The 16,894-nt window shown below is 43.4% G+C and overlaps 1 protein-coding gene across 3 annotated transcripts in view; it reads left to right on the forward strand.

Moving 5' to 3' along the window:
• Positions 1-16,894, forward strand: part of Chek2 (checkpoint kinase 2) — a 34,731-nt gene that overhangs the window by 9,802 nt on the left and 8,035 nt on the right. For all 3 annotated transcript variants that reach the window (XM_021162826.3, XM_021162827.3, XM_029478119.2), the window contains 5 exons: positions 6,452-6,560; positions 9,130-9,183; positions 11,644-11,705; positions 14,068-14,167; positions 16,466-16,552. In XM_021162826.3, coding sequence (XP_021018485.1) covers positions 6,452-6,560; positions 9,130-9,183; positions 11,644-11,705; positions 14,068-14,167; positions 16,466-16,552 — 412 coding nt within the window. The remainder of the gene's footprint in view (positions 1-6,451; positions 6,561-9,129; positions 9,184-11,643; positions 11,706-14,067; positions 14,168-16,465; positions 16,553-16,894) is intronic.

Genomic DNA, 16,894 nt, shown 5'->3' on the forward strand with positions numbered 1-16,894 from the left:
TAACTGCTGAGCCATCTCTCCACCCCGTAGCAGACGTTTTATAGGCGGAGCTATCTTCCTAGCTCTATTTTATTTTAATAAACTAAGTAATTTTCAACATAGGGTTTTATTTTGTTGCCCTGACTGGCCTAAAACAGAGATTCTCCTGTTTCTGCCTCCCAAGTGCCTGGCTGGTTTGTTCTCATGTAGCTTACATTGGACTCAGCCTCACTGTGCAATTGAGGGGGATCCTGAACTCCTGGTTGATACTCTTGCCTCTACCTCCCCAGACGGGATTCCAAGCCTGCCTCGCCCTGCCTAACTAGTGATGACTTTTTTATTTCTTCGAGCTTTAGTGATGACTTTTGAAAAGCAGCTTTTAATGACCCTATGAATCACCGTGTGTCTGTATGTGTGTGGGCGCACTCCCGCCTCAGTGAGTATGTGGAGGCCAGAGGACAACGTGCAGGGTCAGGTCTCTCCTATGTGGATTGAATTCAGTCGTCATGCTTGATGGTAGAGGCCGTTGCGTGCTGAGTGCTTGCCTTGCTTTCTTTGTCTAGTGCTTGTTTGTCTTCGTCAGGGTTTCTATTCCTGCACAAACATCATGACCAAGAAGCAGTTGGGGAGAAAGGGGTTTATTCAACTTACACTTCCACTCTGCTCTTCATCACCAAAGGAAATCAGGACTGGAACTCAAGCAGGTCAGAAGCGGACCTGATGCAGAGGCCAGGGAGGGATGTTACTTACTGGCTTGATCTCCATGGCTTGCTCAGCTTGGTTTCTTAGAGAACCCAGGACCACCAGCCCAGAGATAGTCCCACCCACAAGGGGCCTTTTCCCCTTGATCACTAATTGAGAAAATGCCTTACAGTTGGATCTCATAGAGGCATTTCCTCACCTGAAGCTCCTTTCTCTGAGATAACTCCAGCTTGTGTCAAGTTGACACAAAACCAGCCAGTACAGTGTTCAAATCCAGGATTCTCTGCATGTAAAGTGCTAGACTATTGAATCTTATTGCTAATTAGTTATCAGTTAAGTTTTTGACATTTTTTTTTTAAAACAGGGTCTCACTCCATAGCTTACACTGGCATGAACTCAGTGTTGTCCATGATGACCTCAAACTCATGGGCTTCTGTCTTACCTCCTGAGGGCTCCAGGCATTAGCTACCATATCCAGTGTAGTTCTTGTTCATTAGAATTTAATTACATCTCTCTCTATGTATGAAGAGTGTGTCTGATTATATGTGCTGTGTTTATGAAGACTGTGTGTGAGATTGTATGTGCTGTGTGTGTATACCGTGGTGTGCACTTGGAGGTCAGAGGAAAGGCTTCAAAAGTTTTCTCCTTCTACCACAGATTGCAGAAATTGACTTCAGCTCATCAGGAGTGTTTATGTCCTAAATTGCTTTCTGTTGCTGTGATAAGCATCACAGTCCAAAGCAGCCTGGAGAGGAAAGGGTTTATCGGCTTGCACATCCTTATCTCAATCTTTCCCTAGTGAAGCCAAGGCAGGAACTCTAGCAGGGCAGGAACCTAGATACAGGAACTGAAGCAGAGTCTGTGGGGGAGTGCTGCTTTTCTAGTCTGCTCCACAATGGCTTGCTCAGCCTGCTTCTGTCTATAACCCAGGACCACCTGCATCAATCACTAATCAAGAGAATGCCTCACAAGCTACAAGTCAACCTGATGGAGATGTTGTTTTTTCTATTGTGGTTCTGTCTTCCAGATGATTCTAGCTTGAGTCAAGTTGACAAAAACAAAACAAAACAAAAATCCAAAACAAACAAATAAAAAAACTAACCAGTACAATTGATTCCTCATTAGTGACATAAAAATATGTCATTATCATAACTTTTCCTTCCTTGTTTGTTCCCAAGATGTCATGTTCATACTGTTGTCATGGACTGGGGGTGGTGCAGCATGCCTTTAATCCCAGTACTCAGGAGGCAGAGGCAAGTGGCTCTTTGTGGATTCTAGGCCAGCCTGGTCTACATAGTGAGTTCAGGACAGCTAGGACTATGTATAGAGATCCAGTCTCAAAAGAAAAACCAAACCAAACAAACAAAACCCCAAAATAACATAACAACAAAAACCAAAAAATTAGTATCACGGTGTGAAACAGTCCTTTTTTTTTTTCAAGTCCCACAGTCTTTTAAAAAGAGAATTTGAAACTGGAGAGTGACTTAGCAAGTAAGAACACTGGTTGCTCTTTTAGAGGACCCAAGTTTGATAACCAGTATCTGCATGGTGGCTCATAACTGCCTATAACTCTTTCAGGGGATCAGGTACCTTCTTCTAGTCTCTGGGATACTGCACACATTGTTGCAAAGACATAGGCAGGGAAAAGCAGCCATACACATAAAATGAAATAGGAAAAAAAAAAAATCTCAGCAATTTAAAAGTTCAAGTTCTCAAAAAAAAAAAAAAAATCCAAGTGTCTCAACTGTGGGTTCCTATTTTTAAAGAAAAGTTTTATTACTTTAAGAAAGAACCAGGGTTACAATCAGATCATAGCAAAACCAAATTTCAACAGTGTCCAAGTGTTCAGTGTCCAAGGTCTGGGTGCCACTCCTGATCTTTTGGACTGAGAAACTGAGAGCAGCTCCCCACCAGTACCACCCCCGCCCTCCATAGCACACACAGCTTGTCTTGGAGTCACAGGCTGGCTCCCTTTCCCCCCTGATGCTGTCCTCTGATCATCCCACAGTCTGGACATCATCGGCATTATGGGGTCTCCACCTGCAGCTAAGTCTGCATCTTTTTTAATGACATCCTGGCTTCTTCTCTTCAGGGATGTGGCAACCCTGCCACAGGGTGCCAAGCTTCAGCTGCTGTCCATGACCCCTTCGTGCTTTCAAAACAAGTATCTTGTGGGAGACTCTTGATAATTTATAAAGTTCCGCTTGAAATGCAGCATTGGACTCTTTCTGGCCCACAGCTTTTGTGTGCTGGCCCAGAAGATCTCACGCAGATGATGTTGGAATCTTATTAATTAGAGCAGATTTTTAAGCCCCAGCCAACTAGCATTGATTATCTCAGTGCACAAAAGGTTTCATTTCACAGACTCTTTTTGTTTACCTGCCTATTTGTTTTTCCTTTTTGAGACACGGCTTCTCTGTTTATCCCTTGCTGTCCTATAACTCACTCTGTAGAGCAGGATGGCTTTGAACTCACAGAGCTCTGCCTGCCCCAGTCTCCCAAGTCCTGGGATTACAGGCATTAATCACTTTACCTAACCTCTCTTTCACAGATTTTTTTTTTTAAGATTTATTTATTTATTATATGTAAGTACACAGTAGTTGTCTTCAGACACTCCAGAAGAGGGAGTCAGATCTTGTTACAGATGGTTGTGAGCCACCATATGGTTGCTGGGATTTGAACTCCGGACCTTCGGAAGAGCAGTCGGGTGCTCTTACCCACTGAGCCATCTCACCAGCCCCAGATTTTTTTTTTAAAGATTTATTTATTTATTATGTATAAAGCATTCTGTCTGCATGTATGCCTACAGGCCAGAAGAGGGCACCAGATCCCATTACAGATGGTTATGAGCCACCGTGTGGTTGCTGGGAATTGAACTCAGGAATTTTGGAAGAACAGTCAGTGCTCTTAACCTCTGAGCCATCTCTCTAGGCCTTACAGAATCTTAATTGAAAATATCACACAAATGACTCTGATAGAGTCTTAAAGGGACTCTGCAATTTTCTTCTGAAACTCCACAGGCTAGGCCTGTTTATTTATTTATTTATTTATTTATTTATTATATAAGTACACTGTAGCTGACTTCAGGCACACCAGAAGAGGGAGGCAGACCTCATTATGGGTGGTTGTGAGCCACCATGTGGTTGCTGGGATTTGAACTCAGGACCTTCGGAAGAGCAGTCAGCGCTCTTAACCACTGAGCCATCTCACCAGCCCAGGCCAGGCCTGTTGTTTGCATTCCTCTCAGCATTGTTTACAGAACAACTCACCAATCTCTGAGTACCCAATAGCTTTTCCAGACCAAAGCTCCAAAGTCCTATAATCTTTCCCTAAAACAACATGGCTGCATCCATCCAGACAGTCCACTGGAGGACTACTTCCCGTTGCTGTGATAAACACCGACCAAAAGCAACTTGGAGAGTGAAGTGTATATTTGGCTTATATGTTATGATCGCCACCCCTGAGGGAAGCCAATTCAGGAGCTCAAGCAGAGCAATCATGGAGGAGCACTGCTTACTGTCTCAGTCCCCATGACTCGCACAGACTGGGCTGGCCCTCCCAAATTAATCAAGAAAGTGCCACACAGACTTATCTACCAGACGCTATAATGGAGGCAATTTTTAAAAGTGAGATTCCCTTCTGGCAGATGATCTTCGATCTTCGTTTTTTTTTTTCCGCTTTTGAGCCAAGTTGACCAAAAAAAAAAAAAAAAAAAAAACCCAAAAAACCTACCCAGAATATGGGGCAATCATTTCTACATGCTGGGCTATATCTTGTCAGCCCCCTGCCCTTCTGAGGTAGGCATGCAATTTAGTGTAAAATATTTAGTTCAATCCCTAACAGAAAAAAGAGAGCTGGGCAAGGTGGAGGCATACTTGGAATTCAACAACTTGAAAAATGTAGCAGGAAGATCAGGGGTTTAATATTATCCTTGGCATAATAGTTGTTTAAGGACAGCCCGAGCTTCCTAAGGCTTTTGTCTCAAAAGCGAGGGGTGAGGGGATAGTTAGGGAGAGGTTGTAATGGGATGTTCCAGCTCCTAGAGAAGTGAAGTGCAAACAAACACATCAAGATCCAGCCTCAGATAAGTAATAAAGACATACTGGGGGGCTGGTGAGATGGCTCAGTGGGTAAGAGCACCCTACTGCTCTTCCGAAGGTCCAAGGTTCAAATCCCAGCAACCACATGGTGGCTCACAACCATCCGTAACGAGATCTGGCGCCCTCTTCTGGAGTGTGTGAAGACAGCAGCAGTGTACTTACATATAATAAAAATAAAATCTTTAAAAAAAAAAAAAAAGACATACTGGTAGTTGCTAAACCATGGATGAGCTTTGAAAGCATTAAGCTAAGCGAAAGAAGTGTGATTTCACGGATATGAAACATCAGATAATTTTTAAGAAAGCCATTTAGTGATCGCTAAGGGCAAAGGTATGGTGGTGTTTCCCTAATTGGAACCAGATGGTAGCAGTTGCAGAGTGTTGGATATATACTGACTATGGCTCAGTCCTACATTGAAAATCATTATCATGGCTCATTTAAGGTTACATATACTCAACACGATAAGAGAGATGTGAAGCCTTTTCTATACTCACTCAAAACCGGTCATTATCATAGCTCGCTACAGACAGGTTGTATGCTGCAGTGGTCATTGCTAGGATGCACCTTAATTTTGCTGAACAGGTTTACTGTGGCTAAGAATGGTCTGCATAACATCCTCTGCCATTGGTGGTCCCCAGTGAGTCAGAAATCTTTGAAAGAAATGAGTAATCGTGTAGCGCTTTCGGATGTGGTCTAAGGTGAAATTCACGCTTCCAGCTAGGTATTGCAAATTGTTTGTTGGTAATTGTTTTGGTTTTTATCTTTTGTTTGTTTGTTTTTGTTTCTCTGTGTAGCCCTGGCTGTCCTGGAACTCACTCTGTTGACCAGGCTGGCCTTGAACTCAGAGAGCCTCCTGTCTCTACCTCCCGAGAGCTGGGATTAAAGGCTTGTGCCACCACCTCCTGGCTGTGTTTTCTTCTTTTAATTCAGGCCTGGATGGCCTTGGCTTTGGTTTGATGCTGTCCTTCTGTCTCTGCCTTCTCAGCTCTTGAATGACAGTTATGTGTTACTCCGGGCATGGGTATTCAGTTTTCGATCAGGAAGACTCTTCTATTAATATTTCTCTGCCCCCCCCAGAGAAAGTAAATTTTCTTGTTTTCTTAGTGTTTTTCTGGGAATTTCACAATCAAGGGCTCTGATTAGACTGAAGTCACTCCAAGCTCAGTGCTGCTGGATGCTCTTCATCTCCGTGTGCTCTTGGCAGTGTACTCTGGTGAGGTTTCAGTGTGCCCTTTGAGCATAGAGACAATGAAAAAAAATGTTACATGGACAATATTTAATTTCGTGTCTCTGTGTGTGTGTGTGTGTGTGTATGTGTGTGAAAGTGCATAACTTCATGTGCCACAGAATTTGTGTGGAGGTCAGAGGACAGCCTTGGGTGTTGGTCTGGCCTTTCTACCTTGAGACTGGGTCTCTGTTTTCTGCTGTGCATGTGTGGCAGGCTGTCCTACAAGCTTCTGGAAGAGGTTTTTTTTTTTTTTTTTTTTGCCTGGTTTACATGGGTGCTGGGTGTTTGAAGTCAGATTCTGCATTTGCATGACGAGTACCTGAACAGCCTCCTCAGCTCCTTCTTTAATTTCTTCCTGTCAAGGCCGAGTTGGACATGACATGGTGTGTTATTCATGATGAAAGTCATCCGGAAAAGTCACTGTCTGTGTGTTTCCCCTTAGTGGTGCTTGTGGGGAGGTAAAGATGGCTTTTGAGAGGAAGACATGTCAGAAAGTGGCCATAAAGATCATCAGCAAGCGGAGGTTTGCTCTTGGCTCATCGAGAGAAGCCGTAAGTACCTGTGTCGGGAGCTGCCCGGCTCTCACACTTCCTTAAGGAACCCTGGAGCACATCTCAGCCTCCGGAAGCTTGGGTGGCTTAGATGGAGCAATTTTTGACTGTCAAACAGCACTGAACACTTTTTAAGTGTCTTTTATTCAATCTAGAAACTTATTTGTAATTTAGTTCTAGAAATAATTGGTTGTATGTAACCCTGTGCATAGCAACAGGCTTTTTTTCTTATTTTAAAGTCACTATGAAGGGATAGGGGAGAAAGGGGGTCTAATGGCCAGTGCAGCCTAACAGCTGCCTTCAGCCTCTCTCATCTTGGTGGAGACCCTGTGGTGTTTAGAGACAGGTGAATTAGCTCGTATGGACAGCTCACCTTTCTGTTAACAATGTGCCCACCTCACAGAAACTGCTCCTAGTCCCCCATCGGCTTTATCTAAGCACTGAGTGAAGTAATGCTTGGGACATTGTAGCAGAAACTTTCTGAGAGTTAAGGGGTCTAGTGAGAAGGAAAAAATAATCTCAGGAAAGCTGGGTTTAATCCTGACCTAAGTGCTATGCTCAATATTTCTTTTGAAAGCGTTTGTTACAACGTGTAAAGTGCTCAGTATCTACAGTGTAGCATTTTGACTCATTCTACAAATTATGGTGGGTACTTTTTACTTCAAAGCATTTTTTTTTTTTTTTTTTTGAGATTATGACTCACATAGCCCAGACGATCCTGGAAGGCGTCCTCTGGGATGCTAGGATTGCAGGCCTGCCCTACCACTCCTGACGGAGATGGCCCCATTTATTTACTCTCAGTTTGATGGCACGGTTCCCCTGGCTGCAAATCTGAATTTGAAAATAGTAAATAAGGAGAGTGGTAGTCTCTTTCTCCACGCCCCGCCGACCCCATTTGCTCTATAAGGTCTTGGGTGCTCTCCAGACAGTCAGTTGCATTTGAGGGACTTTGCCTGATATGATCCGGTTCTGAGGTGACCACTACAAATGTTCTGGATAATATCAGACAGATTTAAACTGATTCTCAAAGACATCACTAGGAAGGAATGCCCCAAACTTCCTCATAATTTATGCAGATAATTTTTTGCTTGGTTGTTGAGGTAACTTCAAATTCTTTGCTCTTTTGGGTGTTGTGGCGGTGGCTAGGAGTTAGTTAGTTATAGAAACACATTTTTATAAAACTCTGGGACTCAGGAATACCAGACCAGTACTCTTCCATGGAGATGACATTTTTAATTCTCAGTTGCAGGTTTCTAGAATGTAAAGTGTTTTTATGCAGCAACTATTTAGTCACTTTTTATGTAATCCACACTGACTGAATGAGTGAAGTGGCCAACCGTATTTTTTCCCCACATATAACCCGACAAAGTAAAGTAAGAGCAGCGCCCAGGCACGTCTTCCTCTCCAGCCAGCTGTTTCTGGCTTTAACATTCTTCAAATTGTTTTTCCCAAGATAATTCTATTCTTACATGGCAGGAGGAATTTCCGGTCTGTGTTCCATTTGTTACAGATCTTTGACCTCACAATTCTGGATTTGCTTCCCGTTTAGGGGAGAAAAGGGTATCTCCTAGGTTGTTGAAAACTTAGAACCAATTTTTTTTAATGTGTTTTTATTTTTTTACTGTGTTCTTTTTTTTTTTAAGATTTATTTATTATTATATGTAACTACACTGTAGCTATCTTCAGACACACCAGAGGAAGGTGTCAGATCTCATTACAGATGGTTGTGAGCCACCATGTGGTTGCTGAGATTTGAACTCAGGACCTTCAGAAGAGCAGTCAGTGTTCTAAACCGCTGAGCCATTTCTCCAGCCACAGAACCAATATTTTTTTCTTAATTGTTCTCTTCCAATCATTGGACCCTGTATGGCCTCTCTATTAACAGAACCTCCTCACTCTGCCCCTGCAATGTAGTAACGAGTGTGAGAGTGGAAAGAAAATGTCTGGATTTAAACATTTTTAATCTGGGGTTGAGGGATGGAGAGATGCTTCAGTGGTTAAGAACACTTGCTGGTCCTCGAGATGACCCATGTTCAATTCTTAGGCTGCCATGGTGGCTTACAGCAGTGTGTAGCCCTAATTTCATGGTACTGGACACCCTCACACAGGCACACATGCAGGTGAATCACCAATCAATGTACATAAAATAAAGTAAAAAAGAATTTATAAAAGATTTTAGGGTTGGAGAGATGGCTCAGCAGGTAAGAACAGTGACTGCTCTTCCAGAGGTCCTGAGTTTAATTCCCAGCAACCACATGGTGGCTCACAGCCATCTGTCATGGGAATCCAATGCCCTCTTCTGCTGTGTCTGAGGATAGGGACAGAATAAATAAATAAATAAATAAATAAATAAATAAATAAATAAATCTTATAATAAAATAAAATAAAAGATTTAAAATCTGGGTTTCTTAGCTGAAGTCTATTTTACATAAATATGTAGTCTAGCGTCTGCTGTATGAGCAGAGCCTGGTTTGTAACTCAGCCATCCTAAATGAAGTTTAACTATATTTTTATTGGCCATTATAACTATTACTACTGGTATACTCTAATGCTATCCTGTTTATTTAAGGACACATCTCCCAGTGTGGAAACTGAAATAGAAATTTTGAAGAAACTAAATCATGTAAGTATCATTGCCTCTTGTCGTAACTTGTCTCAAAATATAGGAAGTATACAAAGTATTGCTATATATAGGAGGCTAATTTGGGCTCCTTTGTATGTTTGTGAGAACACACATGGACCTGGCTCTTATTCACCTCTGATGAGTTTTACTTCAAAGTTTTAAGAATTCAGTCCTGTGTAAAAGGCTTCGCAACTTCATGATTTATTACTCAGTATTTTTATTGGATCTTGAGAAAAACTGTATAAAGGTTAGTTATATTTGCAAAAGAAATGAAAGTTGTGAAGTTACTTATATCTGAAATCTGGGTCCTTTTAAATACCTTTTCTTTGGAGTAAATGGTATCTGACAGATAAGAAGCCCATTGTTGCATCTGATTTGTAGGTGTGGGGAGCCTTGTTGGAGATAAGTGGTCCTCACCTATTTTGTAAGGAAGACTTGATATCTGTGGAAGTCACAGGGCTGTAGCACAGGGTCTGACGCTGGCTTCTCTTCCCTGGCTCTCTCAGTTTCTTCATTAGTTTATGAGAACCCATAGCGCACGCTTAGTAGGTGCTGGAGCGACATCTCGCCAGAGTGAGTAAGAATTCCCTCTTCTCTCTTTTAACCTCCAGTTAGAAGATTCCCTTTTCTTTCTTCCACCTCCTCACTTTCCTCCAAGAGCTACAAGGTTTATTTATTCTAGATTTCTGTGTTTGATACAATGTCTCCACAGCCTGTTTACAGCTCGGTGGACCCCCCCAGCGGCCATCCTTCCTGCTTGCCTGTCCTGGACCTCACATATAGGAGCTTCTTTTCTTCCCCCTCCTTTCCTTCCCTGCTCTCTTTGCTTCCGTTTTCCTTCTGCCTTTTCACCCCCTCCTCAATCCCCCTTCTTTTCTTTCTTTTTTGCTGTTGGAAGACAGCCCCTGTCTTGTTACCCTGGCAAGTCTGGGAATACTAGACTCACGTGATCCTTCTGTCTCTGCCTCTTGAGTGGAGTTTGTTTTTCTTCTTTTCCACAGGAACTGGCTGAATTGGCCAGGCTAGGCCCGGATTCCTGGCTCAAGCAATCTTCCTGCTGTAGCCCGCTATGGCCAGTTTTTTTTTTTTTTTTTGGTGGTGGTTTTTTGTTTTTTGTTTTTTGTTTTTTTTTTTTCTTTTTACAAAAAACACATTCACTCTTGGCAGAATGACTCGGAGGGTGAAGGAGCTTGCTGAGAAGCCTGGCCATCTGAGTTTGATTGCCAAGACTCACATGGAAGAAGGAGAGAACCAGTTCCCACAAGTTCTTTGCCCTCCACACATACTCCATGGCATGCACAGATAACAGGCAGGCAGGCAGGTAGACAGACAGACATAATTAGACAAAGAACACCGCATACATTGCAATTACATACCATCCCCCTAAATGTTTTATTGGTCATTTCGAGCCTTATTAAGGTGGAAGTCTCTCAACAGCACTCGGCAGTGTTTCCAAGTTCATGCTGGGAAGCTGTGGGTGCTCGCTGATGCAGGAAGATGGATGTACATGTAGAGCGACAGTTACAGGGACCCATGAAGAACACGGCGATGAGTCTCACCTCTAACAATCTCAAACCTGAAAGAATTCTAGATTCTCTCTTTGAGTCTCCTGCGATCAGTCCTCCATGCTGGCTTCTGTATTCCTGCTAGATACTCTGAGGTCTGTTTCTTACCTGCCACTGAGCTTGGCTGTCAGCTTTAAACACAAGGATGCTTTCTAAGTAGAAGATCGTAATGCTAAGTCTAGAGAATCTAATCCTGTTCTAACCTACCCACAGCGCTGGGTCCCCTGCACAGATAATAAACATATCAGCCATGCTTCAAAGGTCTTATACTATGAGAGGATCTTATCATACAGGTTCCATTCTCCACAGCCCTAGTGCTGGAGCCGCAGGAATCGGGTATCCGGGAGTATAATTGGGCTTCCTTCCTCGCCTTCTTTGTTATTGAGATAGGGTTTCTTGTGGCCCAGGCTAGCCTTCAACTTGCTTTTATAGCTGAGGCTGGCCTTGAATTCTTGCCATTCCTTCCTTGCCTTCCCAAGTGCTGGAATTACAAAACAGCTTCTTGGGTCTCCCATCTTGTGTCCTGTTGAGAAAAAGGGCTTTGCTCCTATGCTGGGATTGAACTTCAGATTGCAGGTCTGCTGAGAAAATATCCCACCTACCACCCACCACCTGCCACCCGAGCACCCAGCTCCTGCTGCTTTTCCTCTTGTCAGATTCCTGTTTTGACGAATGAGGAGGAAGTTTGGGAAAACCTGCTGTCATGCCTGGGCGGGCTCCTATGCAGACACGAATTATTCCTTACCGACTCTGTACCATGGTGTGTTTCTTGTGTGAGTTCTCCATGAGGAGTCACCTTCCATTCTGCCGTCTCCTGTGCTCGACTCAACAGCATCCCCAGACAACTGGTTTCCTGTCTGGAGTTTTCTCACTTCTCCTTTCTTCTCTCCCATAGCCATGCATCATCAAGATTAAAGATGTTTTTGATGCGGAAGATTACTACATTGTTCTGGAACTGTAAGTAATAACGTTTAAACTCATGTTTCCGTGTAAGACTTAGAAGCCAGGAAAGAATTGAATGCAGATTAGCCAGGAGGTGGTGGCTCACTTTAATCCCAGCACTCTGGAGGCAGAGGCAGGCGAATGTCTGTGAGTTTGTGGTCAGCCTCGTCTACAGACTGAGTCCCAGGACTGTCTCAAGAAAACAAAGACAAATATTTTAAATTTAACTTTGTTATTGTTGTTGTTGTTTAGCTCAGAGGGATTAAGTAGCTTACCCAAAGACCTACAGCTTATGAAGAACTGAACTGGGGTTCAGACCCCAGTTGTCTGGTCCTGCTTGGGAGTCATATTTCCACCCCATCAGCATATAGGAACCATGTGGGAATGCAAATCTCTGGGCCTCTCTCCAGATTCTGGAATCAGTTTTTTTTTTTTTTTTTTTTTAAAGATTTACTTGCCAGGTGGCGGTGGTGGCGCACGCCTTTGATCCCAACACTTGGGAGGTAGAGGCAGGGAGATTTCTGAGTTCGAGGCCAGCCTGGTCTACAAAGTGAGTTTCAGGACAGCCAGGGCTACACAGAGAAACCCTGTCTTGGGAAAAAAAAATTATTTATTTACTTTATGTATATGAGCATGCTGTCCTTGACACACCAGAAGAGGGCATCAGATCCAATTCCAGATGGTTGTGAGCCACCATGTGGTTGCTAGGAATTCAACTCAGGACCTCTGGAAGAGTGGTTAGTGCTCTTAACCGCTGAGCCCTGGAATCAGATTTTTATTTTTTTATTTTTTTTTATCTTTTGCGTTTTTAAGACAGAGTTTTTCTGTTTAGCCCTCGCAGTCCTAGAACTCTCTCTGTAGACCAGGCTGGCCTAGAACTCAGAGACCTGCTTCCAGGTGCTGGGATCAAAGGTGTGCGCCACCACTGCCCTGCTAGAGTCAGATTTTTAAAAGTTCCCAAAGAAGTCTCGATGGCTTAACATATGTTCATCTTTCACTCTTTTCCTACTGGGGCATTTGATTATGGATGAGGCTTATGAGGGATCATTACTTTGTACAAGATTTATGTTTGATTATTTTTAGCTATGTGTCTGTGTGAGTGTGCACGTGCCTGTAGAGATCTGGCGTGGGCTTTGGTCTCCTGAGGTGGAGTTACAGGTACTCATGAGTTGGACCTGGGTGCTGGGAACTGAAGTCGGGTCTCCTGTGAGAGGAATGATAGAAATCAGGACGCAGCCCTCCGAGGTGTGGTTGAGGAGAGGGTTTTTATTGTGCATTTCAGGGAGAGCACAGGCAGAGTAGAAGTAGCAGCTAGAAGATTCCAGAGCAGGGACAGGAAGTAGCAGATGAAACATGGCCAAGAGACTGAACCTGGCCATGAGAGAAGAGAGCAGTGAGGGAGAGGGGAGGAAGAGGGCGAGAGGAGAGGGGGCTGAGAGAGCTCATAGCTGAAATGGCAGAGTTAGATGGGAATGAGAGGTGGGGGGAGGAGGGAGCTCATGAGCTGGAGAAGTTTAGGGTAGGGGTGGGGTGAAAAGAGGTGTGAGGAGCCAAGGTCCTTTGAGAGTGAGTAGAGTGAGCCTGAGGCCAGTCGGTGCTCTGGCATGCTGATAGCCTCTCCTTGTGAGTTTTTCTTTGGACTACCTATTTCTCCAGCCCTCAAGAAAATGACTTATGGGCTGGAGAGATGGCTCAGCAGTTGAGAGCACTAACAGCTCTTTCTGGGATCCTGAGTTCAGTTTCCAGCAACCACATGGTGGCTCACAACCATCTGTAATGGGATCTGACACCCTCTTCTGGTGTGTCTGAAGACGGCTGTAACTGTACTCATATACATAAATAAATAAATCTTTAAAAAAAAAAAACAAAAAAGATGACTTATGTATTTATTTATTATGAATTTATTTATTTTAGTTTTTTGGAGACAAGGATTCTCTTTGTAGCCTGACTGAGCTGGTACTCACTGTGTAGACTAGGCTGGACCACCTTAACGCAGAGATCAGCCTGCCTCTGCCTCCCAAGTGCGGAGATGAAAGACCTGCCTCATCATCGCCTGGCATATTTATTTATTTATTTTGAGAAGACCTCTGGTATCTCTGGCTGGCCTGGGGGTTTTCAGCTCTGCCTGAGTGCTGGTGTTAAAGGTGTGCTCCACTCTACCCAGCAAAACTCATTAATTTTAAAAGTGATATCAAGACTGAGGAAAACAGGAGCCATGTTTTAGTGTTGGAGGTGCAGGCCGGGGCTTCTGACGTGAGACAAGTGCTCATCTGCTCACCCCCAATCACCACCCCATCCTTATTTTTCTGGACAAGATGAGTTTATTTCATTGGTGCTGTGCATCCAGGGGTGAAGGTCCGCTCTGTTTGTGTTTCAGGATGGAAGGAGGAGAACTATTTGACCGGGTGGTGGGGAACAAGCGCCTGAAAGAAGCCACCTGTAAGCTCTACTTCTACCAGATGCTTGTAGCTGTACAGGTAAGAGAAGCCCTCTGGTGGCCAGCAAGGGCCAAGGGACCGAGGTTCTGGGTGTTTGCTAGGTTCTGTTCTAGGCCAAAAAAAGACAAAATCCCTTCTTGTCTGGGGTCTTTCTGGAGGGGCATTGATTTTGCACCTACCTGATCCTTGTGGCAGTGACTTAGTTTGCAGAATGTAAGGGTGAGAGAGAAAGCAAGGCTGATCAGTTGGGATGATTGAGGGTGTTAATGTCCAGTAATGTGTTCCACAAGAACGGTGAGGACTCACTACTTCCCCTTGATCCTAGATTCCTGTCACAACCCCTCCCCACCTTTCTTTTCTTTTCACAGTCCTGGGGATGAGACCCATAGCCCTATATATAGATGTGTGTACACACACACACACAGAGCACTCACACACCCTGCCGCCACCACATACACTCTTGCACACATGCTCACATTCACATACACTCACAGCACTCACACACATCCACAGACTCAGAACACACTCTCACACACAGATACACATACCACGAAACACCACAAACATTACATTCATACACACTCCTAACAACCACACACACACAACATTCACAACACACTATCACACACACATATACACACTCACACCACGCTCACATGCTCAGACACACCACACACTTTACATATACACTCTGTCTGTCTGTCTGTCTGTCTGTGTCTCTCTCTCTCACTCACTCAAACATTCATACGCTCATACGACATTGTCTGTATCCCTGGTGATTATCCATAGCTCTTTGTAAGCTTCTTTTTTTTTTTTCGAGACAGGGTTTCTCTGTATAGCTCTGGCTGTCCTGGAACTTACTCTGTAGACCAGGCTGGCCTCGAACTCACAAATCAGCCTGCCTCTGCCTCGAAAGTGCTGGGATTAAAGGTGTATCCCACCACTGCCTGGCCTTGTAAGCTTCTTTTGAGATAGAGTCTCATATAGCATAGGCTGACCCTAACTTCACTCTGTAGTCAACTTGGCTTTGAGCTTTGGTTTTCCTGATTTCACCTCCCAAGTGCTTAGAGGACAGGCAGACAGGCATGCACCACCTCCCTTGGCTTCATAGTTCACTTAAAAAAAAAAAAGAAAGATTTTACTTATTTATTTATATGAGCACACTGTAGCTGTCTTCAGATCTTATTATAGATGGTTGTGAGCCACCACGTAGTTGCTGGGAATTGAACTCAGAACCTCTGGAAGGGCAGCCAGTGCTCTTAACCTCTGGTCCATCTCTCCAGCCCTCACAGTTCACTTTTAATGATGGCTGTCAGGTGCACAGGATTTTGATTACTTATCAATTTATTATTTCCTTGTATACTGACCAACAACAATGAATTGCACACAAATCTATAGATACAGGACATTTTTTATTCCTAAAGAATTGATATTTTGTCTCTTTTCATTTTTCATTCTATTTCCAACAAGAGAATTTTAAAGTACTAAAGCTAGTCTTTGTACCTATGGATAGATTAGTAGTTTAGTTTCTGGTTATTTTCGATGTTTATAGCATTGGGAGTTGAATATAGTTCATGCTAGGCAAGTCCTATAGCTTCAGCTTTCAGAGTCTCTCTGCTTTGTGTGTGAGAGTGAGTGTGTGTATGAAAGAGTGTGAGTGTGTATGCGAGAGTGTATGTGAGTGTGTGTGGGAGAGTATATGTGAAAGTATATGAGTGAAAGAGTGAGTATGTGTGTGTGAAAGTGAGTGTGTGTATGTGAGAGTATATGTGTGTGTGAGTGTGTGACAGTGTATGAGAGTGTGTGTATATGTGAGAGTTGTGAGGGTGTGTGTGTGTGTGAGAAAGAGAGAGAGAGTGAGAGAGAGAGAGAGAGAGAGCGCTTGTGTGCTTGTTATAGGACAACCTGGAGAAGTCTGTTTCTCTTCCATTGTGGGCTCTTTGTGACTGGAGGTTTTCAGGTTTGGTGGCAAGTACCTTTAAAATACTCTTAGAGATTGAATAACAAAATGTATAATTTTGATGGAATTCCTAAGATTGTTATCATTCATTTAAATGTTTATTGAAACAGACACCATGCCTGTCTGTGAGGGGGTTTTTGTTTTCTGTCATTGTGAAACACAAGCTTTACCATTCTAAGATGATCTTTTCATTTTTATGCATTTTAAAGATTTTTTGTAACATAATTTTCTAAGTGCTTAGGCCTAGTCCAGCTCTGACTTTTAGGGATGCTGGTGCACCATATAGCCTAATATTACCCGGGCTAAGAGTTAGCTGTTGGTAACTGTGTCTCCTTACCTGTGTACATATAAACCAACAGTTGCCTGTTTTTGTACAGTACCTTCACGAAAATGGGATCATACATCGGGACTTAAAGCCGGAGAATGTTCTTTTATCATCTCAGGAAGAGGATTGTCTCATCAAGGTGACAATGCTTACCCTCTCTGTGGCCACTTTTAATTTCTTATATTAAAAACAAATAGGAATATTAAAAGGTTGAGAATCTCACTTCCCAATCTTACCAGTTATTGTTGAGACGGCCCAGTGTTCCACCTATCTAATGGGCAGTTACTGAACTCCAGAGCATACAAGCCACTTCTGTGTTCAGAGGGAGGGAGGAGGGTCTGAATGGACCATTGAGTCATGGAGTCCGCCTTTCCTCCTGTGCCTAGCTTCACCTTAGAATCTCTTGTTACAGTCCCAAGACAAAAAACAAGATGACCCCAAAGCGTAAAACCTTAGGGTGACAACAGGTGCTTTCTTTCTC

The sequence above is a fragment of the Mus caroli genome, unplaced genomic scaffold (genome assembly GCF_978045245.1).
Source record: "Mus caroli unplaced genomic scaffold, Mus_caroli_1 scaffold_4, whole genome shotgun sequence".
In the NCBI taxonomy this organism is placed as follows: Eukaryota; Metazoa; Chordata; class Mammalia; order Rodentia; family Muridae; genus Mus; species Mus caroli.